The sequence below is a fragment of the Megascapheus bottae genome, chromosome 4 (genome assembly GCF_031878675.1).
Source record: "Megascapheus bottae isolate mThoBot1 chromosome 4, mThoBot2.hap1, whole genome shotgun sequence".
Lineage (NCBI taxonomy): Eukaryota > Metazoa > Chordata > Mammalia > Rodentia > Geomyidae > Megascapheus > Megascapheus bottae.
Genome location: NC_143512.1, coordinates 36,290,075 through 36,317,035, shown reverse-complemented (window position 1 = coordinate 36,317,035; position 26,961 = coordinate 36,290,075). Strand labels below are relative to the sequence as shown.

The 26,961-nt window shown below is 33.7% G+C and overlaps 1 protein-coding gene across 2 annotated transcripts in view; it reads right to left on the bottom strand.

The window, feature by feature from the left end:
- Positions 1–26,961, bottom strand: part of Edil3 (EGF like and discoidin domains 3) — a 380,429-nt gene that overhangs the window by 23,282 nt on the left and 330,186 nt on the right. For both annotated transcript variants that reach the window (XM_090331670.1, XM_090331669.1), the window contains exon 10: positions 17,647–17,802. In XM_090331670.1, coding sequence (XP_090187796.1) covers positions 17,647–17,802 — 156 coding nt within the window. The remainder of the gene's footprint in view (positions 1–17,646; positions 17,803–26,961) is intronic.

The window sequence follows — 26,961 nt, the reverse complement described above, 5'->3', positions numbered from 1 at the left end:
TGGATGGTCAGGGAGATAAACTGCCCTACATTCACTCCCTGACCCTCCATGAAGGTCTTACAGGAGCCTTTCACTTTCATGCTCAATCTGGGCAGATTTTAAATTAGGTTGATTTTGCTTTTCCATCATTCATGCAATAAAACATAATCATCCCCATATGGTGGCATATAGTTTCACCTTTTCCCTGTGAAGATCTGTAGAATATCTTTAGTAATAACTGTTTTGGGAAGAAAAATGAGCAAAACATTAGGATCTTGATAAGAATGATTATGAATTATAAATAACCTGGATCAGAAGTGAAGTATGTATATTGTTTTGTCTTTATATGATTTCCTGTTTTGGCCTACTGATTTTGTAAGTTTTGTTTCTAAATACTTCATGTTAATATTCTTAAATTTCATGTTAGAGTATGGAAATCTCTTCACCCTTTAATTTTATTAGGCAGCTTATGATTGAATGGTAATTTTCTTTCTCATTTGATATCCAAACATGGCCATAGAATCAAAGAGGGAACTGAAAATAAAATTAAGAATGAGAGATAAAGAGAGAAAGAATTAAAGAGAAAAAAGAAACTAAAGAAGGAAGAAGGGAAAGAAAGGAGAGTGGAAAGAAAAATCATTATATGAGGGAAGACATAACCTATATTTTGAAATCAAAGTGTAACTTTTAAATACTCTCTTTAAGAATAGATTGGTTCAGTCTTTTATACTCACAAAATATCCCTTAGAATGAATATACATGTACATATATATATATATATAATTTCTAAATTGTTAGGTAGTATGGCACTAGTTAACACAAAGTAACAAGGCATGATTTGCTTGTCTTTCTGTGGGCTCTGTGGAAAGATTATTTGCTGTTGAGAGCGAATGCAAAATGCTGTCCCTATCTGGTAGGTGAGTAATTTTTTATCTTCATGGACATCATATTTCAAAGGCTATTTTTGAAAAGAATTCTGGTTTGTGCTAAGTCTAGAATCCATCATCCTGACATATAAAACGTGCTCATTTAATTGAGACTTTGTCTCAGGTAATACTCTGCACTGACCCAGGAGGACATCCTACTAGATTAGATATTTTATAAAGTAACCGTATCTCAGTTAGCAAAAGCTCATACACTCAGGCCAAAGCAAGGAATCACTCACCAAAACCAAGAGAGGTTGTCATTGCAACAGCAGGAAACAAGGGTACACACTGTGGTTTTCTGACATTTTCTCTAATTTACAGTGTTGGTTTCCAATTCATCACTGAGACTGCATAGTTAGAATTTAACATTCAAGCTAAGATCCTGTTTTCTATTCCTACTAGAAAAATGCATTTATTTGGAATAATACAGTTTAAATTCATGTGTTTTTGTGGCTCTATCCAACATTCCAAAGCACAGGGTTAGAACACTTTTTGGAAAGACCATTTTAGAGGAAACAATTTAAATCTCTACTTTTCAGCAGAGGTTTCAATAAAAAACTTTCAAGGAACAAATCATTAAATGATTAATAGCATTTACTTATTTATAAGAAGAATACATATGGAGAGCCTCCATTGTTCTAAAATTGAAAATTGCAGGTATGGAAATTTTAATATCACATGTAAAGACCATAGATGTATTGAATAATCATTCTAAAAGAAGTGCAACTGTGTAAAACAAAATACTTTATAAAATCCAAGTGCCAACAGAAATAGAGTCAAAGTGTACACTGGGTTTGCTTAAATAACAATCTAAAATATTTAAAAATGCAGTTGTATTTTAGAGGTCTTTCAGTAATAAGTGTAAAAACTACAGCATTCTTTGTAATCTTTGAGTATATCTTGCATTTGCTGTGTAGAAAGACCGTGTGGCCATTCGCTGTTACAGAACTAGAAAACCCCTACTTAAGGGTGCCATTTTCACATTTTACCAACAAAAGTAGAAGACAGAATATTTTTTGTTCAATTTATAAAATCTGTAAGATGTTTGGATAAATGATGTTCTTCACCCGCTCATTTTGGAGATTTGTATCTACACTGGCACCAGTTATCTAGAAAGGCAGAGGGAAATTATAAAATATGTCTATTGGAGGGAAAACAAACTGTAGTGTGGGGCTGAGGCTAATTAGCTAATGACACATTTGCTCCTACATTCAAATGTGATCGTTCTTCAGGACTCTCTCCAGCATTTTCTGACACATGTATGCTCAAAGTACAAGCATTTTAAGGTAGGTGAGAGATATGTCTCTAATTACAACCAGAGAAAATATGAGGAAAACACAACACTCTCAAGTTGCAGGAGCTTTTGAATTCTTGTTTTCTATTAACTCTTCTGCAACCCTAGTGCAAATTTAAATCAGTTCTTATTGGATGTTTCAAATCTCAGCCCAGACAGGATAGCAGATAACATGTAAGTGAAATGCTGCTTTCAGCAGCATATATTTATTTAGGAAATCTGTCATTCTTTGTCAGGACTAATATCTCTTCAGATCAGTGTCTGTGTCATCGTTCATGAAGCTGGCAAGGAGGAAAGCACTGCTCCTCTTCTGGAGCCCTTGGGAAGCTGGGGTTATAGGCCCATCCCATCCCATCCCATCATCACCCGTGGCTTTGCAGCTGGGTTCTTTCAGTAGTCACAAAATAAGACTGTAAATATGGAGGAATTAGGGGAATGCGTGTGTGTGTGTGTGTGTGTGTGTGTGTGTGTGTGTGTGTGTGTGTGTGTATGTACGCGCGCGCATGTGTGTGCATACTAGGGTTTTTTTCTTTTTAGAAAATTGAATGGTTCACAATTCCACTACTTGTCATTTACCCAACCATCCAGAAACAAAGGCATACTCCACTAGCACAACGATGTTCACTGCAGCACTATTTACCATAGCAAAGATATGGAACCAACCCAGATGTCCCTCAGTTGATGAGTGGATCAACAAGATGTGGTATTTATACACAATGGAATTCTATGCTGCTGTCAGAAAGAATGACATTGCCCCATTTGTAAGGAAATGGAAAGACTTAGAAAAAATCATATTAAGTGAAGTAAGCCAGACTGAAAGGAACACAAACGAGGGGTGAGGGTGGGGGGAGGGAAATGGGGACCAAGACATGAGAAAGGGTATCAATGTATGTGAAGTAATGCACCTTCTATCTAGCGAATATAATGAAACCCTCCTATTAATTGCAATAAAAATATATGAAAAAAATTGGGTGGTTCAAGAAAATGCACTTCTTCCTATTTGTTGTATACTTAATTAATTAAAGAATTCAGGTCAAATTCCATCTTTCAGCATTTCAAAATAGATGTTCACATTATTCAAATAGTGAATTGTGAATTGTTCTAAATGTTTTTTTTCTGTTGTTGTTGTTATTGCTGCTTGTTTGTTTGTTTGATTTTGCTGGTCCTGGGCTTTGAGCTGAGGGACTTGGCACTGTCCCTTGAGGTTCTTTAGCTCAAAGTGAACGCTCTACTGCTTGAGCCACAGAACCACTTCTAGCTTTTTCTCAGTAGTTTGTCGGAGATGAGGCTCATGGACTTTCTAGTTTTGAACTGGGATTCTGGGGACCTAAGATATCAATCTCCCGAGTAGCTAGGATTACAGGTGTGAGCCACCCACACCTGCTCTAAGTGTCATTATGCAGTACAGGGAAATCAATTATTGAAGGTGAGAGTCAGTATTTTGGTATGGTCCTGTATGGCCATAACTTCATTTCTCTGGACACTAGGTGCTCCTTTTCTAGATTATATTATTTGTCTTCTGCTATGTAGACATGAAAAACAAACAAAATCTGGGATTTCAGATCTTTTCAATATTTTTTTCTCATTTTCTATAATTTTCTCATTTGTCTTGTTACTGGTCACTACTTGTACACTGACGTGTTTTTAAGGAATAGAAGACAAAACAAAAAAGAAATCAATCTTTTGAGGGTACTGGTAGAGAGGAGGAGACAGAAAGGTGCAATATATATGCACGTATTTTTATATATGAAGCTTGAACATTTTATTAGAACTATTTTTTCTCTAACTTATTGATCTTAGTACTTTATTGTCAATGATCATAGAAGACCAGCCTATCAAATAAAATATCTTCTCAGAAATTCAAATTTAGTGCTTCTGGCTATGTATTCATGTTTAACCACTAGACAGACAAAGCTAGAAATTGCTAAGAGAAAACTACCTTCTGAAAAAAGCTGAACATCGGTGTTGCTGCCACTAATTTGAGGACCCTGGTTGCCCAAGCATACAGACAACAGAGAACAACTTAGAAGGGTTTGCATTTTCCACACAGCTAGGCATGTTTTGATAATATTTTAATTGGTATATAAAATATTTGTGATGATAAATCCTTTTCAGATTTGATTTTATCTTGATTTCATTCCATCAAATACACTGTTGTTTAACTGTGACTCAAGAGTATGTATTTGGATAATATGAACAAATCAATATTCACAGTGCATCTTCACACTGGATGAAATATTTTCATCGATGTCAATCTAAGATTTTAAAATATTATACTAAATGAGGTCAAGATTGACCAATTTATGGTAGAGTAAACTTGACCTTTTTCAGCAAAACATTGATCTCAACATTTTCTAAGTTTTAATTTGCAAATAGGTACATAGCAGATGGAGACTTTAATATTTATTCTTCTTTTTACCTTGCTGAATTTGTTACATTGAATAATAATAACTAATTTTATCTTAAATAGTGGAAAGAGTGCACCAATATTTAACTGTCATTTCCAGGTAACGACATATAGGTATAAGTGCACAAACATATGTTTACACATGAATATATATACATTTCCTAGTAACCACACATATATGTTGATATAAATACAGACATGTGTATACATATATAATGACTATCAGTTTTGTGAGTAATATTAAGATCATATGCTTTTATGTACTTATTATTTACAAATACTACAATACTTATTATTTATGTACTTATTATCTACATCCCTTTAATTGTTTTGTTCTGTCAAAAATTTTAAAGTTGAAACTTGAGTTAAGCTTTTTAGGTCCTGATTATTTAAGGTCTTATAAAATTATTTACATTATTAGTATGCAAAAAGTAAAGTAAGCAGTATAATTTACATTAAGTAGTGTTTAGAAGAGAGACTTCAGTATTTCCTATTTTATTATGAGATTTTTTTTAAAATAAGGGAACCTTGTGTGATGAATATCACACAGATAGATAGTTTGAATAATTTTATTATCTTTAAGTAGTTGTACAAAGAAGCTGTCATTCACTGAAGCAGATTATGAATACAGGGCATTTTGGTCACTGTCACCACTTCTAACATTCAAACATATTCCAGCCAACCCTCCCCTGCCCTGGCTTTTTTTTTTTTTTTTTTTGCCAATCCTGGGCTTGAGCTCAGGGTCTGAGCACTGTCCTTGGACTTTTCAAAGCTAGAGTTCTACCACTTGAGCCTCAGCACCATTTCTGGCTTATTTATTTATTTATTTTTAAATTTTATTGTCAGGGTGATGTATAAAGGGGTTACATTTACATTCATAAGGTAGTGAGTACTTCTTGTATGTAGCTTCTGAGATCTACAACGCAGTATTCAGAGCATTCTCTGTAGAAACTGCACTTGTACATTGTTACCCCTTTCCATGTTTTTCTCCCACTTACCTTACCCAAGTTGTAAAGTTCATATTCAACATATTTCTTGTGGCTATTGCTGCTGCATTGGTTCACCATTTTAGCAATTTAGACTAATTCACAACTTAAACTTTTCATATCACTATACCACAGAGCCTTCCAAAATCCTAGAAAATTTCTTCAGAACTAAACATAAATATGGTATTAAAATATGTAGAATTGAAATTTTCCTTTATCAAAATTTTTATTTTATTGTTGGGATGATATACAGCTGAGTTGCCATTACATTCACCAGGTAGTGGGCACATTATTTCTTGAATAGTTTTACCCTTTCCCATTTTTTCTCTACTTTTAATTTGTTATCCTATTTTTGTATTCTGTTATATCCTATTTGAAATTTTTTAGCTTCTCATATTCTGTTATTGATTATGTATAAAATGCTTGCAAACAAAGTTAACTGAACACTGGAAGTTCACCAGTAGCTATTATTCTAGCTGCTCAAAAGGCTGAAATCTGAGGATTTCAACTTGAAGCCAGCACTGAGGTGAAAAGTCCATGAGATTCTTGTCTTCAATAAACTATCCCCCACCCAAAAAAAAGGTCAAAAGTGAAGCTGTGGTGCAAGTGAGGACAAGAACAACCAATGAGCAAATAAGCTCAAAAACAGTGCCTAGACACTGAGTTCAAGCCCCCAGAACCAGAGCCACAAAATAAAATATTTGTAAACCAAGTTTAATTCTATTAAAGTTCTGTAGATTCCAACAATTATTTAGAATATCCAGTTTTCTAAGCATATTTTCCAGCATCCTAAAACAGTATATTATTCTTGATGGTTTGCTTTGTAATGGATTCTACTAAACCAGGAAATTCTGTAACAAGATTAGTTAATATATGAGTACACCCTTTCAAATATGGTAAAGAACTAAGAAATTATTTTGCAGGTAAAACCAATGCTCTAGGAAATATTGCATGTTTAATAGGGTATACTGAGCATCACAGTTTAAGAGATTCACAAGAAAGGAAGGAAAGTAGAAAGGAAGAAGGAAGGAAGCAAGTAAGAAAGGGGAGAAAGGAAGGAAAGAAGGAAGGAAGGAAGGAAGGAAGGAAGGAAGGAAGGAAGGAAGGAAGGAAGGAAGGAAGGAAGGAAAGAAGGAAGAAAGGAAGGAAGGAAGGAAGGAAAGAAGGAAGGAAGGAGAGAGAAAGGAAGAATCAGCATATTTTGGAGTGGACTGTGCTAATAGGAGTCTATATAGATCATCAATCAGTCTTTTTTTAAATTGTATTTTATTGTGGTGATAATGTACACATCAGTCTTTACTAGAATGAGCTGATCAGCTCATTGTAGAATATCCTAAAAATTCTGAAGCAGAATTCTTCATTGACAGAATTATTTCAGGACATCTCTGGTAGAACTATTGCCCTCCAAAGATACAGGTAAATTAAGACATTTGTATCATAAACAATCTATAATTGGTGAATATTTCTGTTTATTCTCCTCTGAATATTCAGAGGGAAAGACATTTAACCAAATCATGCATGCGAAATATTCTTTAAAGCCATAGGCAATGAAAATTTATGAAAATATAATGAAAAATGCCTTGATTTATATTTTTAATCCATACTAGCTATAACACATTGGACAATCCTCTTAATTTCCTGCCTTCAAGAAATAGTGATCATCTCATTCTCTTTTCAAGTAATATATACCAACATACCATTTGTCTGGATCGGTGTGTATTATATTTCAAATTGCTAACAAACCTTTCCTCCAGGGAAGGCCTCCCAGGAAGAGTGTGAAGAAGCAAATGCAGACATGGTATTTACAGGCACATGTTATCCTAGTGATCAGTCTGTTGAATTGTGTGAAATCTGAGTATTTGTGAAAGATGAATCATATCTCAAGAGAGGTCTACCTTCTTCCTGCACTTCCGTGTGAAGTTCTATCTGAAAAGCTGCCTCTGTTGAACAAAGGCTTTGGACCACCCTAGACAGGCTATACTACCTATGCAACAATGTTCACTAAGAGCGCAGATCCACCTCAACCCTGGGGGTACTGTGAGCTAAATTTAACAGGAGGTCATCATGTCTAGCTGACAGAGCTCAAGTGAAATGTTTAAATACCAAGGCTGAGATGAGCTTATAAGTTTGCAGATACCTTGGCATATTTTTCCACATCCTTGTGAGAGAATTTCGTACTTTGCAAGCCTTTACTAAAGACAAGGAAAGGCTCATGCCTACAACCCTTCTACACTCTTCATCCTAGCCTCTTCCTTTGGTGATATCCGCTGCATGTGTGTAGTTATGAACTGTAACATACTATAGTTTTTAAAATATGTTCTGCATATGCTTCTAGGAACCATCAAACCTGAGAATGGTCTTGGGGACCTATAATTGATATCAGAAATAAACGTAGATTGAAAAATTCTAAATTTTGCAGTATAGAAGGGCTATTGGTTTCATAGATTCATTTTTAATGGTTGTAACCTTAACATTTGAAAAGTAGTGTGGCTAAAAGTTCTTCACTCGTGTGGTTCTGCATAAGATAGCTATTCAGTTTTCAAAGTTAATTGTAAATTTGCTTTCCTTTTGATTCTTTTCACCACATCTTGCACAGTGACCAGATGTAATTTATTACTTATTTTGCTTATGGATACATACTTTAAATATATTATGCTTAGGATACACTCATAGATATATTCTCAGTTTTTGTATCTAAGTATTCTTTATCTTCTTCTTTTAAATTAAATTAATTAATTTATTTATTTTTATTGTCAGGGAAATATAGAGAGGGTTTACAGTTACATTCTCAGGTAGTAGGTGCATTACTTCTTACACATTGCTACCCCTTCTCATGTTTTTGTCCCCATTTCCCTCTCCCACCCCCTCCCAATCATCTTGATTTCCCCCCTTCCCTTTCCTATTTCAAACAATATACAATATGCTAGGTTATTTATTTTCATGGAGATGACTCTAATGATATATTCAAGCAAACTAAACTTTCTTCTTAAACATATTTTACTAGCAAAACATTTCGATATTTTTATTCCCCTGTGTTTCTTTAATATCATTTCTGAAATGTCTTATAAATTGTTTGAAAACAATTACTTTGCTAAAGTACTTGGGATTAATTTTGAATCCCTTATAAAATTCTAGCCAGGTTTTCTGAAGGCCACAGGGCATCCTGACATATATAAGTAATCCTACATAATCATTCATATTGGATACCAAGTTCTATCTGTGTCATTTTCAAAATGATAGTTTGTTCCATAAGTTTCTTTAAAAAATTAGGTTCCCAGTTGCTTCAAGATTTTTTGCTCCTTAAGGAAATATGAGGCTTTCAAACTGTCCATGCAAACATTAAAGGTCAGTGGTTCAATTATAGAACATTTTTTTCCTTGAAGGAAAAAGTGTAAAAAAGGGACAAGTTTGATAGTCTTCCATCAGAACATGCATTATTTTCAATCACTAAAGTCTGTCATTTTCCTGAGAAAATTATTTTCATTCCCATTACTGCTCTTAAGCAATATCTTTTGTCTCTAAATTTTGCTCTGTGTTGTAATTATGTAAAAATTTAGGTCTTTAATGTCAGGAAATTCTATATTTCAACAAGCAGATTTGACTTTGCTTAATACTCCTAATACAAAAAGTCTTATTATAGCATGTTTCTAAAACACATGTTTAATGTTAACTTAGTAATTTTGCAACTGTATTTTTAAACTTTTGCTCTTACTGAAATTTTTTTTTACAAAAGAAATCAGCGAGACACCAGAAGTATTTGGTCAAACATCTACAAATATGTTATATGCATTTTCTGCATGTCTGGTTCTTTATTGCTTCTCAAACTGCCATACAGTCTTTCTTCCTATTTTTCATGTAGTTGCCTCCAGTGCTGGTTTGTTATTATTTAATTTTTAATTGGAACTAAAATTATACAATAGCTTTCTAAAATTTATTCCTTCTTGGATCCTTTGGGGTTTGACATTTGGGGAAGGAAACAGAATATACGGTGCAAATATTCTGTAGAAAATCTCTAACCTTCATAGAACTCAATTTACCCCAAAGTATCCACTATTAAGGAATCAAAATCTTCACTACAATATTAATGTCACTACTACTGGCAAGCTGAAATAGATAGTATTTATGATTTTTAGTACACTGTGAGAGGGACAAGTTCATCTAGAGACTGTTAACTTCTAGCCCATTCAAATGAGAGGTAAAAAGGCCTGAGACCAACTCCATTCCTTCTGTGTGAAATGATACGCTACACAGATGTGTACATATATACTGTATTTATTTGCTGATATATAGACAGATCTATATACGTAAACTGATAATTGATAGAGTTATAGCAGACATATATAAGCTATAAGTTTATATATATGCATATATATTCCTTTAAATTTTCCCTGTAGAGACTTATTACATAATTAAGTAGCCCATATTGACCTCAAAATCATGATCCTCTTTCATCACCGTCCTTAGAGCTGAAGTCTATAAGCCTGTACTATTATGTCCAGCAATAATTCTTAGAAAGAATAATATTAAAAACTTTTATATTAGATTTTGATTTTAAGACTAGGCTATGGAAAAAGACCCAGAGAAATCAAATCAAAGTTGCTCTGTCGTCTTTCCCAAACTCACTGGCATTAAGAATGTTCAGTCTAAAAGTCAGGAGGTAGGACACATCACCATATTTAACTTCTTTTATTATGAAAGTCTCCTTAAGTAAGAAGAGTATCCCAGGAAATATATCATATTGGATGATGGCCTATAAAGATTTATGAAACATAAAATATGCCATTCTCAACTGTGGCTATATATTTAAACTATGTGCCTTGTAGCGCTCAGAATTTGACTGCAGTAAGAAATATTCCTACAGAAAAAAATAGAATTGGAAATTCATCTGCTTTTCAAAGATATCTTCCGGAGATATTTCTAGAAATAGTCAGAAAGGAAGGATGTTTAATGCTTGCTCCCCCCCTTTTTTGCCTTACATCCAAAATGTCGAAATACCTTTCTTCTTTTCTTTAAAAGTACAAAGTAACCTGTCTCTCCATTGAAGCTCAAAGCTCATCTTTTCAAATCTCCTCTTAAATCACACCAGGTATTTTCAATTTCATCAGAACAATTTGTAGCCTGATTCTACCCTTTCGAAGCTGATACATAAATGATACGGCGGCAGAGAAATTGATGTGTCTAGTAATTCACATCTAACATCAGGGACCTTTCCTCTATGGAAATCTCTTTGAGGAGTTTTACTTTTCCTAGGTCAGAAGTGACTTAATACAGAGCTGTATGTATAAACGTGGAGGTGACTTACACATTCACTCATGCCAGACCGATGGTGAGAAGAAAAATATGCGAGGGAGGGAAGGAGGAAAGACAGACTGGACAGTGATCCTACAAATGGAGGTCAAGTGGAAGCTTGGTGCTGTAGCATTCTGTTCCTGGGGGATGCATGCATTATCCTAGACACATAAAGATGTACTACAGTCCTCACACTCTTTCTGATTCTTCTCCACAAAGGACACACTATACCAGGGAGATGAGAGAAGTCTTCAACAGAGACAAATTTGAAATATCAAATATTTTAAGACAAAAGTATGCTAACAAAATATTGGTGTTTGGCTCAGAGATTCAAAACATGGAAAATACAAAATTATTAGGGAATAGGTGAGGGTGTGGCAGATTTAGGAATCTTTTATGGCTTCTCATAAAGATGGATGGCCTTTTATTCTTTTTCAGGATAACACTATGGGGAAAATGGGATGTTATTTAAGACACAATGGAAATGATAAAGATAGACGTAATTGTCTGCAAATTGGAACTGATGGTTTGATGGTGAGTAATAAAACTTGCATATGTGCCATGTAACTCAATATCCTTGAGCATTCTTTGTTTTCAAAATATAGTAAACAGTCCAAATACTATTTTTTGTTGTTGATTATTTTGTAATAAGAGGGTATTTTATGTTCTAGTCAATTGTTTCATGTGTGAGAGTTTTATTGTTAATATTGTTGTTTTGTTTTTGTTTTTTTTTGCCAGTATTGGGATTAAACTCAGAGCCTTGAGATTGCTAGTCAGATGCTCTGCCACTTGAGCTATGTCTACAACCTTTAGGCTTTAGTTGTTTTGAGAAGTAACTGTTAAATTTTTATTCAGCTTAGCAGACTGGAATCCTTCAGTGATCCTACTTTCCATGTAACTGAGCTGACAGGTTTACCAGCTTTGACTGGTTGAGATGGAGGTCTCACTTTCTTGAACTAGCCATGAACTAGACTCTCCTATCTTTTCTTATTTTTTTTTTTTGCCAGTCCTGGGCTTGAGTTCAGGGCCTGAGCACTGTCCTTGGGTGTTCTCAAGGCTAGAACTCTACCACTTGAGCCTCAGCACCACTTCTGTTTTGTTTCTATGTATGTGGTACTGAGGAATTGAACCCAGGCCTTTGTGCATGCTAGGCAAGCACTCTACCACTAGGTCAAACTCTCGGCCCTTCTATCTTTTCTTCTCGAGTATCTGGGATTATAGTTGCTTGCCACTGTGTGTATCCAGTATGCATTGTTCTAATAACCAAAATAATGGAGTGGGTTAAATTCAGAGTAAACAATTATTCATTTTCCTAGTAAGAAAGATAAAACACGAGATTTACATTAAACCAGACTCTGACATTATTCAAATAAAATACTAATGATTTTCTTTCAGTCAATTCCACCTGTTCTCATCAGATTTAGTATTGCCCTTTAACAAATAATAGAACAGAAACCTCAAACAAATTATTAAAGTTTGATAAACATAATCATTCTGTCGTGGACCAATGATTGATTAATTGTTTTATTATATTAAGTTATAAGTAAAGGTGTATAATCATATTTGGCTAAGAAAGGTTGAGTCCTTACATATCCATTCCGTAAATTTAAGTTCGAGGAACATTTTCACACTTGGATATACCTCATAATACATGGTCCACTTAGTTTTAGGCTTTGGCAAAAGTTATAAATACTCTACTCTAGTTTTTCTAAAACCTGAAATCAAAAACTTCATAATCAATGACCCAATTGCCTCCAATTTGCTGCTGGTATCTATAGTGCAGAGCTGAATGAATTTGATACCCCTCCACATGCATTTGCTGAAATCCTACCTCTCTAGACAATGGTATTATAGAATGGAGCCCATGGGAGGGGCTTTGGTCATGGGGGCTTGTTTATAAGCACTTACGTAAGAGAGATTGTTTGTTCCTTTCTTCCCACATGAGGAGAGAAATGAGACACTATGAATTCAAAAGTGTTACCCCACTGTGAAAAAATAAATTTCCACACTTTATAAACTATCCCTATAGTTTCTTTTAGTGCCTCTAATAAATAGCAGACTGTACACAAAGAGTTTGGCACTAATAGATTTTCTTTATCTTTTCACTAAAAAATATATTCTTTTTGCCTCGAATCAGACTTCATTCAGTTACGAAGAACATGACTTAGTTGTGCTATTTTTATTAGTATAAATTAAGTGTACAATGAAGCTTTTGATGTGATATTTGTAACTTGTATATCGTGTGCTTTGTTCAAATTTTCTCCATTTACATTAAGTTGAATTAATCAGCTTCTTTCCCTTTCCCTTTAAACAAATGTCGGTAGGCTTCATTTGTTGTGCTCTCTTTATACTGATTTGTATATAATATCTTAAAATATCCTCCTTGTCTTTTCTTCCTCTTCTCATTCCCTATTAAAAAGCATTGTCATCCGGACATGTAGGCTTACACCTGTAATCCTAGCTACTCAGGAGGCTGAGATCTGTGGATTGCAGTTCAAAGCCAGCCCAGGCACTAAAGACCATGAGACTCTCATCTCCAATTAATCACTAGAAAACAAGAAATGGGGCTGTGGCCCAAGTGGGACTGTGGTAGCCGTGAGCAGAAGTGCTCAGGGACAATGCCCAGGCCAAGAGCTAGGGTGGTAGCCTGGAAATGAAGAGCTCAGGAACAGCACCCAGTCTTTAAGTTTAGATTCTGTACGTAAATGAAAACCTGAAATATTTATCTTTCTGAGCTTGGCTTATTTTGCTCAGTATGAAAATACCCAGTTCACCTACTTTTCTGCAAACAATATAACAACTATTTTTTATGGCTAAATAAAATTACATTGCACATATAAACCACATTCTCTTTACTCAGATATAATCTGTTGATTATCTACAATGGTGTCACATCTTCACTATTGTACAGTGACATTTTACTCTTTCTTTTTTTTAATTTAAAAATTTTTTTATTGTAATGTGCAGAGGGGTTACATTTACATTTGCCAAATAGTAGGTGAATTATTTCTTACACATTGATATCCCTTCTTCATGTTTTTGTTCCCATTTCCCTTCCTTCCCCCTCCCAATCATCTTGTTTTCCCCCCTTCCTTTTGCTATTTCAAAAAATCAAACGTATACCAGGTATACGTACCAGATATAGGTACAATATGAGATTAACCAAAGGGCAACAAAACATTTGTCTCTTTCTAATCCCTAATCCGTATCTTCTTTATTTCCTTAAACAAGTGAGCAATGGCATTATATACCATTCCTGAATAGGGATACTTGACATGTAAAATTAAGAGACATGAATTCATCATTAAATTTTTTTTTTGCCAGTCCTGGGCTTGAGCTCAGGGCCTGAGCACTGTCCTTGGACTTTCTCAAGGCTAGAGCTCTACCACTTGAGCCTCAGCACCACTTCCGGCTTTTTTCTATGTATGTGGTACCGAGGAATCGAACCCGGGTCTTCATGTATGCTAGGCAAGCACTTTAACCACTAGGCCAAACTCCCTGCCCATCATCATTAAATTTTAAACCTATCAAAATAGAAACATTCTCATCTAGGTATCCTCGGTTTTACAATACAGTAGCACCCACATTTATGTGAGTATAGGAAATTGTTCATCAGTGTGTATCCTAGTCCCATTGCAGAATGCTAAATTACAAAGAATAAAGTGGATAAACTTCTATACTGTACTAGATAGTATTTTTATTTAAATAACAAAGCCTTTATTTTTATATAAGTCAAAAACTCGATAATTGTATTTTTGACCTTAATTTAATTAAGTCACTTGCCAAAAACCTAACCTTAAGGTTAAGTAGATAGTATTGTTTATCTAGTATTACCATTTAAGATATTATTTTACCTAAATAAAATACATGTCTCATTTACATAGGTAAGGACATGACTATAAATATTCTTTGATAAAATAAATTATGATTATAATTTATAAAATAATTGAATGTTATTGGTGTAACTTATCTTAGTTACTAAAATGTAGTGCATAAAATTATTTAATTCTTGGAAACTTGGCTTCATTTCTTTACCACTCTCCCCTATTTTCACAGAGTAACCAAATTCTGAAGGCATATGACTAATATTCTCAATGGATTACTAAGGAATTACTCATGATCTTGCTGCACTGTGTAGCTATTTATTAAAGAATAATTCACGTATTTCCATCATCTTACCCCAATAACATCCTCCTGATTATTACTGTGGACTCCTTTTCATTGACTTCTAAAGAATTTCTTAAGTTTAACCATCTTACCCTGACCAAATTGCAAAAGACTAACATGGAGATTTATTATTTAGCTGACTTTTGCCTACCCAGGTGCTAGACCATGGTGGCCTTAAATACTCAAATTTAATCTTAGCTCCTTGAAATTGTCTGCTTCAGCAGGAGTGCCAGGATGTTGGTAGGATCTGTAATTAGTGCATATATTATTTGCATATATGCTTCTGGTACAGATTATGGTGGCTATCTTAATGATATCGACAATTCTATTTTTCACACAAATTGAGAAAGGGAAGGAGGGTGAGATGGAACAGAGACCCCCTTTCCTTCATTGAACTGCTAAGGACTTTTATGAAAACTGACAATCTACTGGCTACTTCTTTCTTGGCTGTGTTTTCTTAGATGATACACTTGGTGGATTTATTTTGATTCCTTAAAATATGCTGATGGAATCAAAGTTTCTTGTAACTTTCCCAAGCTCCTTTCCATAGAATGAAAGTCGTTTGTGCCCCCATTTGTCGCACGCAGTGTTTGACACATAGAAACCATGACAATCTTTTGAAGACTTAATTATGTCTAGTAAATCTTTAACTTCAGATGTCCATGAAAGAACTGGCAATCTAAATTCATTTTGGAGATACCAACTCTTACTGACTTTTCCATAATTAGTTGCATGTCAGAAAAAATCCTCAGAAGTTATAATACATTCCATTTTAATAAGAACATGACACAGGAGTGCCTAAACCAAAACTTCAAGTTTGGTTTGCACATCATCTGGAATCATCTTTCCCAAAGTTACTTATTCACACTATCTGGAATGTCTGTAAACATCCAGGCCTCTAGTTTCAATTCAAATAGACCAAGGCAGGACAGAGTAATCAGTCATTTTCAACAGGGAATCTACATTTGGAACATAAAGAATTGGAGAATTCATTGGAGATGAGTTGAACAGGATAGTGGGGTAACTCTTTTAATGAATGCATTTGATTCATATTTAAGAACCTACAAAGTCTTATTGGCAATAGAAATTTTTATTTTTTTCTCATAAAACCTGAGTAAAGTTTAATTTTTTTCTAAATTAGGTTTTTATAGCCCTGGATCATTTCAGTGAGGAAAACTGATAAAATATTACCAGCTTCCCCATTCCTTAAAGAAAGAAAGCTTCCATGAGCATGAATTCAGGTATAAGAACCCATGTCATTATGACTAATATATTGGATGAGAAAATGCATTTTCCTCTATAATTTTTCCATATATCTACTCTCCTTCAATTTGTTATTGTTTTTCTTCAGTTTATAACTCAAAAATTAAATATTGAAAATGTCTGGGAAGTTTTGCAGTTTTCCTGTGAGATGCAGTAAAACACATATAAAAGAAAACAAACATCAAAAAATGCAGCTCCAAGAGTATAAAACAGATGTGAGTTTCATAAGTGCAAAGGAACATTTGAATTTCAAATAAAAATGTAGCTTAATCCATGATGTGAAGCAATGTGAAAGCTTAGTGTTGGAAAATATTGTACATTGGAAAAGAAATATAAGAACATATAGATGTTTAGAGAATATCTTCAAGGCCTTTGGTTATCCAGGATTTAATGTGGAATATTGATTAAGACAGAATGCTAAAATAAATTCACAACTGTGAATGCTGTGGAAAGTACTCAGAAACTGACATCTTACAGAATATAACAAGGCATCCTGTATTCTTCAGTTGACTTTTGTAGTGTATTTCCATATATTTGTATGTTTTGTGTATCCATTTTATACATGCATATAAATGATAATTTGATCTATTACCATTTATTTTAAACCTAAAATTGCTATTAATTCAACTTTTCTGAATATTCACCTTTAATTATTAAAGAGTAGATTTTTTAAAGGAAAGACAACATGAGAAATAAGAAACCAAAATTTTGCTAAATGGCAAAAACAATTCAATATAGTTTAAAGGGGTGACACTGATTTAGAGGTACTGTTTTCATAAACTACCAGAGGTTGTGAGGAACTTAATCACTAGTGTCAGGTTGTTCATACACAACAAATTTGAGCCTGAATCCCTACTGTGAACTGAAAGATGCCTTGGAGATGAGCAGATGACAGGGAAGAGAACGAGTAAACAATGGTGTGCCCCAATGATTCATTTCAAAAACTTCAGATGACACCTGCTCATTCCAGACAGGTTGTCCCCTTTCTTTATTTATATGTCACTTCTGTCAACAGGGGCAAGGCTGTGAATTATACAGCATCATTCCAGATACAGTGACTGGAGCCTTGATTACCTCAAACCTACTTTGACTATTCTAAGTTTTCTAACCTCCAGTCAGGTGTTGTTTGCTTGGTGTGTGTGTGTGTGTGTGTGTGTGTGTGTGTGTGTGTGTGTGTAAATTCATTTTAAATAGCCATCTTAGGTAACTGATGGAAGAATTAAACAGATTTTGTGTATTTTCAGTATTTTTCATGTAAATGCAGTTTCTTCAGTGAACATAGAACTACATTGGTTTCTCTGCCCCTGAACTCCAGAAATGAAATGGATGACTGACCTTATCTTTTCTTTGTTTTTCATCTTGGTATACAGTCCAGTGTTCTCCATCTTTGCTGTAGGCTAGTTTGTATGAACCCACAAACTGTACATGCCCGAAATCTTTAGCTCCTTGTGTGATGATGCCAGTTACCTTGGTGGGGACAAGAAGATCCACCTGTAAAGAAGACAATTCAGACATTAAACGTGGCAGTTCAATCCACTGTCAATTTGTAAGTCCTTTAAACTCAAGAGGCTAAAAGCCACATTTATTAAATGAAACACCAATAGGGTTATTTCTGTTTTGAAATAGATGACCAGATGACCAAAATTGTCATTGGCATATTTTCCAACAGAAAATGTAGCACAGGTTTCTTTGCAAAACTATTTAATTGTTTATAAAAAATAAACAAGGAGCCAATGGCTCAAGCCTATACTTTTGCCCATATAGAAGAACTGTTAAATGAAGTCTGTGAGAATCTTATCTGCAATTAACCACCATGAAACCATAAGTGGAGCTATAATAGAACACCAGCTTTGAATGAAGAATGTAAGTGACAGCACTCAGATCTTAAAATCATGCCTGAGAACTAGAACAAAACAAATGAACAAAGAAATGGAATTATGGGCATTTTTACATTGAACAGAATCCTCTATCTTTTCTAATTGGCTAATTTTGAGACTGGCCATTATCTCCCAGTCTATGTTTATAGTTCAATTAATTAGTCAATTCACTAAGAATAAAAATGAAATTATAGTCTACACAAAAGCAATGTTTCACAATTAAAAAATTAGATTATATTGAATAATAATAATTATCTAGTGAATATCTTCTTTCAGGAAAATACAGTCCTTAAAAGCTTGAAAGTATGAAGTCATACTCAAATGTCTTTAAAAACTAAAGGTAACACATGATGATGACTAGGAAAAAAAGCAAATCAATGAGGGTGAATTAAAAAGAGACATTCCAGGCTTGTGGAAACTGTGTGCAAAAGGTGTGTTGTTTTTTTTTGTGAAACATTCACTTAATGAAGATCAAAAGATTCAGGGAAATTTAAGGAAGCTTTAAACCAATGAAAATAGAACAGAAATACAGGAAATAAGGATGACTTTCTTCAAAGACGTATATAGACTATAAGTATTTCCCAATTTTCCTTCTTAATTCTCCAATTCATTCTTAAGTCCTTTTCTTACATCAGATAATTTTAGTTAAAAAGAAATATGATACAGTTTGTACCATGGACCAATCCTTATGGGAAAATTGTCTCTTTTTTTGGTGATTTTTTTTATCAATAGCATCCGTTGTCCTATCATGGCTTCCTGTTTCTACTTATTTCCTATGACTCAGTACTGTGCTATATCCTTGATCTTATCATCTGAAATTTTCAATAGCCCAGATATGACCCTTGGAGCTTTCAACCACCACATCCTTTTGTTTCTATTTCAGGTCCTTGGTTCCCTGTGATTCAAGGTAGTCATAAATAAAGAAATAAATAAGTAAATAGACTAGCATGGGTCAAATGCAGGCCATGAATGAAAACAGCCTAAAGGGTTAATTCATAGAATAAGACAATGTTTATGTGGCATAGACATGCCCTAAAATAGAAACACATGGGCAAAGCAACTGATCCTTCAGAATATTATTGGCAGTAAATAAATGATGAAAAAAGGAAAGGAAAAGAAAGAGGAAAAGGAAAGCTATCTTACAAAACCCATGGTATTGCTATGAACGTGGGGATGTGTCCCCAAAGACACAAATGACTTGAGGGCTGAATACTTAAGCCCTTAAAAGTTCACAAATCCATTACTTAGCTATTCCAAGGGGAAGTCTCCTAGCACCTTTTCTCTGGTGGTTTTTACAGTCAGCTGGGTTTTCTGCTGGGTAAAGTTTTCTCCTTGGTTGTGTGTGTTGGCTCTTTACACTGGGTATGTTTTCTCCCACTCTAACTGATCTCCTTCTCTGGAATTTTCCCTTTCTTTTTTAATGTAGAAATATTTTTTTCCTCTGTGTGTGTGTGTGTGTGTGTGTGTGTGTGTGTGTGTGTGTGTGTGTATGCTTCAATTAAGCCAATTTTTCTACTTAAGTAGACAGCAATCTGTTTCAAGCTGAATTTTTGTCCTAAAATTTGTTACATTAAACTTAGAATACCAGGTCCAAGAAAGCACATCTTTTAGAATAAAAATTTCACTACTCTAAAACAGGGCTTGCACAGAATTTATCCTGAGACAGTCTCTAACCAAGATATCTAAGTGTTCATCTAGGTGGGTTGATTCCAGAAGAAAAAATCTTTTTCTTAGGACCTAAGACCTGGGTTTGATTCCTCTGGACCACATATATGAAAAAAGCCAGAAGTGTGGAGTTTTCTTAAAGAACTGAAAATTGACCTTCCTTATTATCCTGCCATACCACTTCTGGGCATCTACCCTGAACATCATAACCCAAGATATGATAAGGACACCTGCTCAGCTATGTTTATCTCTGCACTATTCACAATAGCCAGGCGAAGTAAAAAATCCAGATGCCCTACTGCAGATTAATGGATACAAAAATTGATATACATATATATATATATACACACACACAATGGAAATCTACATAGCCAACAAACAAGATAAAATAATGGCATTTGCAGGGAAGTGGATGAATCTAGAGCGAATCATGTTGAGTGAGACAAGTCAAGACCTAAGGAAAAGACACATGTTATCCTTAATATGTGGCTATTAGATTCAAACAGTACAAGAGCAAGGACTCAATATTTGCATACCCAATGCTATTGATATGGTATTGGAAATATAAATGCAACTTCATAGACATAAAAATCTATGACTCTATAGACATAATATTTTATTACATAGATTAATAGGTATCTATGATGTACAAACTAGGGGCCTAATTTTAATTATGTTTTAAAATCTAAGTGCCAGTGATTGTATATAGAGATTCCCTTCTTGAATATTTGTTTTTTAAATACATCATTTGAAATATGATGTAAAAATCAATGTTAATAAATTCTTCAATAAAAATGAGTAAAAACTTGATACATAAGGCCATATAGTATGAAGCTAATTGAATGGCCCTCTAGGATATTGAAACAAAAGCCGTATAACGAATGATTGCTGTCCTTAAGGTGCTGTTATCTTTCATCTCTTTTGCTGTTCCTTTGTTATCTCATATTGTCACAATATCTCACTTTGTTATCTGATATATTGGATACATTTGTATTTGGTTATTTGAAATTGGATAGGGAAGGGGGGAAAACCAAGAGGAGGGGTGGGGGGGAGGGTAATGGGGACCACGACATGTGGAAGGGTATCAATGTATGTGAATTAATGCACCTTCTATCTGGCAAATATCATGTAACCCTTTTATTAAATACAATAAAAATATTAAAAAAATGAGTGATACCAAAATATTACTTCTGTATTTGATATTTTCCTTTTATATGCTATGCCTTTTCTTCTGCTAGTACTGAATTTGAACTCAGCACCTTCTGATTAGGGGTTGATGGTTTACTACTTGAGCCATGCTCTAGTTTATGCTGTATACTTGAATTTTATATATTAAAAAAGCTAACATGATTCAGATGTAAGAAAGAATACGCATAAAGAAAAATTTAAATCCTTGGGAATAACAGAAGATATAAATAATTTTAACTTTCAAGTGAAGAAAACCCAGAAGAAATCTTGTAGCAATCATGTTGGTGAAATAAAAGTATAGTATTATGTTAAGAAAAATATAAGCTTAGAAAAATTTGCATTACTTTATGCCATATTATGTTTATTTATAAAATTAAGGTGATATGGATGTTAAGAAAAATGAATTCAATGAAATTTAAAAGAAAAAATTACTGGAACTGATAGAAAATGTAAATATTTTTCAGAGATCTAAATTGAGGATAATAAAAAAAGATAAAAAGATCATTTGGGGTCTACAAAAATATGCAAACATGAAGGGACTGGCGACACATTTTAGAAAGAAGTATAAACCTGTGTGTTTATATAAATATAATTTATAAAATAAAATTATATAGCACATAGTATATATGGAGGAAGATATCGATCTATCTATCTATCCAAATTTCTATTTCCTTTGAATTTTGTTAGAATTATTCATTTCTTAGAAGTACATTTATTTAACATATTTTTGAATTTTATGTTTTCTATTTTCATTTCAAATTTAGTTCCATTGAAGCAGGGGAATTAATTTTATAAGATTTCAATCCATTTTTACTGATTAACGCTTTCTATATGTCCTAGCACATCTTATCCCCTGGAGAATCCTCCACAGTCATTTTCATCTTCTTCATGTTTGGTTTTTGTTTGTATGTTTTTGTTCTGTACTGATTTCAAGATTTTTACTTTGTTATGGCTTCTCAACATTTGCTTATGATTTGGCCAAATCTGTGTTTTCATGTTAATCCTCCTTGGAACTGACAGAGGCTCTTCATGTATATCCTAATGTTTTTTTATTATTATTTTGGACAGGTTTTCTGACATGATTGCTTCAAATATTTTTCTATTCTTATCTTTCCTTCTAATGCCACTACTGTGGTCCCATTTGAGTACATAACAGTGGGTCACATCAGTAAGAAAAAAAAATCTCATAATCTCTTCACTTTCTTCTCCTATTCTTCATTTTATAGTCTGTAAATTTACATTTTATTTTGCTTCTAACAACTATTTGAAAGTGTAGTAAAACCAATTGTCTGTTATCTTTTCCAGCATCATAATTTGTATATATTTCATATTATGATTTCATTTTGCCTGACTCCCTTGGCTACAATTTCTTCCTCCTTCCCTTCCCTCTCTATTCCTCATCCTCTTCCACCTCTTCTTCCACCTCCTGCTCTCTACCCCTGAACCTCTGGAAGTACTGGGATTTCACACCAGACTCTTTTAATTATTTTTCAGATAGTGTCTTGTGTGTTTGCTCAGTCTGGACTGATACTTAGGTCTCCCGAGTAGCTGGACTGTTAGCAAGGGTCTCCTATGTGTATTGCAAAAAAAAATATTTTCCCCTGTCTTTATGAAATAAATACTGGTAATTATAAGTATTCACCAGAAAACATTGTGATGAGGGTCTCTTTCATTCTTTGGGGATAGAACGATGAGAATAATCCTGGTGTCTGCCTCAAATTGGTCTTATGGGCTCCCTCCACCTTCTGTCAGGCAACTGCAGTAATTTTCTTTCAGATTTTGAATAGTAATACTGTTTTTGGCTTCCTTCCCTGGGCCTGGCAGCGAAACTGAAGCAGGGTGAGGAAACATCTCTCCTGTTCTTTGCCTTTGTTTCCCTCTGAATTCAGGATGAATAACTTATTTTCTTAAAAATACAATATTTGAAGTATGCAATAATTTTTATTCAATGGAGAGGTTACTTTAATAATTTGGTTACTTTTCTACTCTATAATATACTTTTAACCACATTGATATTGGTCTTGTTTTTCCCAATGTGAAAATTACAGGGTCAGAAAACTTAGTTTATGTTGTTTACCATGTACCTGCTATAAACAGAGGACTGGTGTGTGTGTGTGTGTGTGTGTGTGTGTGTGTGTGTGTGTGTGTGTGTTTACACACTTTTTTTTTACTGGAGTTTCAATTCAGGGTCTCGGCACTACCTCTGAGATTTTTTGCTTGAGGTTGATCACAACCTCTTGAGTAGCTAGGATTATAGGCATGAATTATTAGCATGTAGCAACAAGTTGTTTTATTAAATGTAATAGACAAATAACTTTGTAGTCTGAGATTAGTTAACCAATGAATCCAACACGTGTCTCATGGATCTATTCCTAGTTTGTGTGAATGGAGGAGTGGGGAGGTTGCCTTTACATCAGTCACTTTGTTAAGAGGCATTCGAAGGTGGACCCCAGCCCCAGAGTGGAGTTTCTGATTAGGGTAAAGTAGCTACTGGGTGGCCTCTGGTACTGTGTGCTCTGGGCATACTCCATTACACTTAAAACAGATATGAGAATCCACATTGGACTTATGTGAGACTTTTTCCAGAGTATTGAAAGTGGCCAGTAGAAGGCAGAATGCATAGATACATTTGCATAGCTACTTAAGGATTTGGGAGGGAGTCTAAAGTCCCAGCAATCATGTCTCAAAAGTTGAGTGAGTAAAATGATGAAAGTAATTTACTCAGATTAATACAGAAATACTTAAAATCAGCTCCAGAGGAAAGTTTCAAGTGTAGTCTTTGTGGAAAAAGAAAAATTCCACCTGCTTCATCCATGTATAAATGTAATTTGAAGTGAAAGTCAGTTACCATCTTCTCATTATATTTTTTAAATATTAAAATGATAAAACAGCAAAATTTATACTAAATGTATACTAAATGTATTTGGGGTTGATAAAATAATATAATAAAGATCAAATTTAATGTTGTTATGCTAGCTTAATAAAATGAGGCTGCATTTTCTGTCCTTTCATGATAAGAATTTTTGTGATATTCAATTTTTTAAAAAAATTTGAACGTTTTTGAAAAATAATCCTCAAATGGTTATAAATTAATAAAGTTGATTCCACAGAAACAATTTACCTATTACTCAATTTCTTCGATTTCTATATTATAAATGGTAAAACACCTGTGAAGAAATTATAAAGAAATCATATATCTAACAGTATTACAGAAAAGAAAATGTTTTTTTTCTTTGTTTAATTGCAAGTGACTTGCTGCTGAATTCATCAGGATGGAGATCACCCTGTAATAAAAGAATTGAAATACCTATTTATTTGCCTTTAAAAACAGATTTGGATTAGGCTGGACACCTTGACTTGTTTCATGAATAAAAATTTATGGTATTAACTAAGGACATAATGTATGTTAATAAGACTTATTAATTGATTGTTGGCTATATAACACTACATTCTTGTTATGTCCAATCATAATGATATGTATGATTTACTACACTGTGACAAAGCTCAAATTAAGTAGAAAGCAAAGAGGATTGTTAGTAAACAATTTTCTATGATTGATAAGTCACATGAAATCAAGTTGAAATTGGAATAGTTCATTTTGGTGGAAAAGAACGATTTTTTCCCAGGTAAATATTACATTAATAACTTTCATAAAGTTAATGTTTCTGTACACTGGGATTTAATTTGTTTTGGTGCACTGAACTTCATAATTGCAATGTTTTAGAAGCCAACATTTGACTTTATTTGCCCCTGAAATAGTTGTTTTGATAAATACTTTATTGAATGTAATTTTATCAAAGGTTTTTGGCTTATGAGATCATTAAATATTCTGAGGCCAACAGGTATAAACACATTATCTGTATCCAACTTTGAATAAATATTTACATGTAAATATTCTTGGTAATAAAAGTCTCACAGACTTTCCTACCCTGGCTGGCTTTAACTATGGTTCTTTGGTCTCAGCCTCCTGAGTAGCTAGGATTAAAGTTGTGAGCCACCAGTGCCCAGATGAAAATAAAAAGTTTTCTAGTATGTGCAAGTCAAATCTTGTGTTTTAAATAGTAACAAATTATGGAAATGAGAATAGTCTTTGTATCCTAAATATTATGAGGCTCCCAAAAGGTAGCAAAAGGTAGTCCCAGAGCAAGAATATTTGCATGTAAGTATACAAACTTGGATATTGATAGTATGTGTTTTTACCTGTTGGCCTCTAGAGTATATATTGATCTCATAAGCCACAATACCTTTGATAAAATTACACAGAGCTCTAAAGTGAGAAACTGAAGAGAAATGACTTAGCAGGTGGGTTATACCTGTGGATTATAGTATCGAAATCTATTCATACGAAAAGTTGTTTGCTTCAAAAGATACTCCTTTTTTCACAAAAAAATATCTAGAAGGTAGACTGTATAGACAGTGTGGCTAAAAGGTGAATAAGTCATTTTTATCCAGTTATCAGGTCATGATGGTATCAATATTTTATGTGTGTACAGTATCAGAAAGACAGGCTCCTGTGAATATTGAACAGTTGTCTAGTTCTTTACAACTCAATTGCCAGAAATTAAATTTTCAGTCTTAGCCTCATAGAAAGACATTGTTATAGATTTTTCACTGAATATCCATAAAATCAACATGTTTTAGCTATTTAATTCACATTTCTCTCTTTGCAGTGTGAATATCTATATTCTCTTGCAGTTACTGGAGCTAATTTCCATTTCTAACTTTCCAGTAGAAATAGGAAGCAACCCACTGTATGTTAGAAACTGTGACCTAAAACATTTAAATCTTTGATTTCTATTCCTAGTTCATTGTCCATAATACTGTGGTCAATGCCTTTTGTGCTTATTAAATGGTAGAGCCAAAAAGAAAAAAAAACAGGTTATAGGAGAAGACAGAATCTAAATACAATGTAATGAATACATTTAATTAAGCAGCACAGTCAGTGTGGTATGACTAAATATGTAATGGCGTTCAAAAGTGGTGTATAGTCAGCAATTATAATATTCAGGTGTCTGACTTAACATAAATTAGGTTATTCTTCCTTGCATGTGAATAGTATGATGCATATACTTTCTACTGTTGAGGAATGACTCCACATCGGTAGGATGCTCTTCTATATCTTATCTTGCAGCTTGCACAGCGCTAATTTCTTGGTGCAATCAGCTTCAAACACACTCATACTTTTGAAATCACATTCTTTAACTCTAAAACTATTCATGCACTATGTTTTCCATTACTATAAAATAGCTCATAAACTGCAGTCTTAAATTAGATATGGAATTAATAAATCACTTGGCAGAAACACATTATATTAAATTTTGCATGTGCAACTCTGATTTTAAAAGCATTCTAACTTATAGCTCTCTTTTTTGAGGACTTACTTAGAGATTTAAATAAAGAATTTGCTGGAAAACCTTCACCAGTTCTAAATTCTTGGCATAACTCTCCTCGACATCACTTTAGAAGATTCAGACTCAAACTTTGCTGATATTTTTCAACACAACTTGAAAAAAGTCAGAGGTGAGATACATATAAAATAGAAATATAATTTCTTTTCACTATTTATTTTAGTATTGAAGGATCCCAAATAAAAAGAATTTTTAATGAATTTCAAACACAATTAAGTAAAATGAAAATTATGTACAATGACTAGTCTGACACAGAAAATATAATATCAGAAAATTATTTTACAATAGAGCCAATCAGCCAGAAAATACAAAGAAACAGAAATGAAAACCATTCACTGTCAGAAATAACTGATAAGATTTGTTTCTGCAGCAGCCAACTTGTTGTACCTAAGGAGTTATTTTGACATATCATTCTAATTACGGGGAAAGCAGGTACATTTAGAGAACTGCTAAAATACCTATTAACTTAGGGAATCTGACCAAAAGTTTGAACAGATCTATTTTTGTCAACA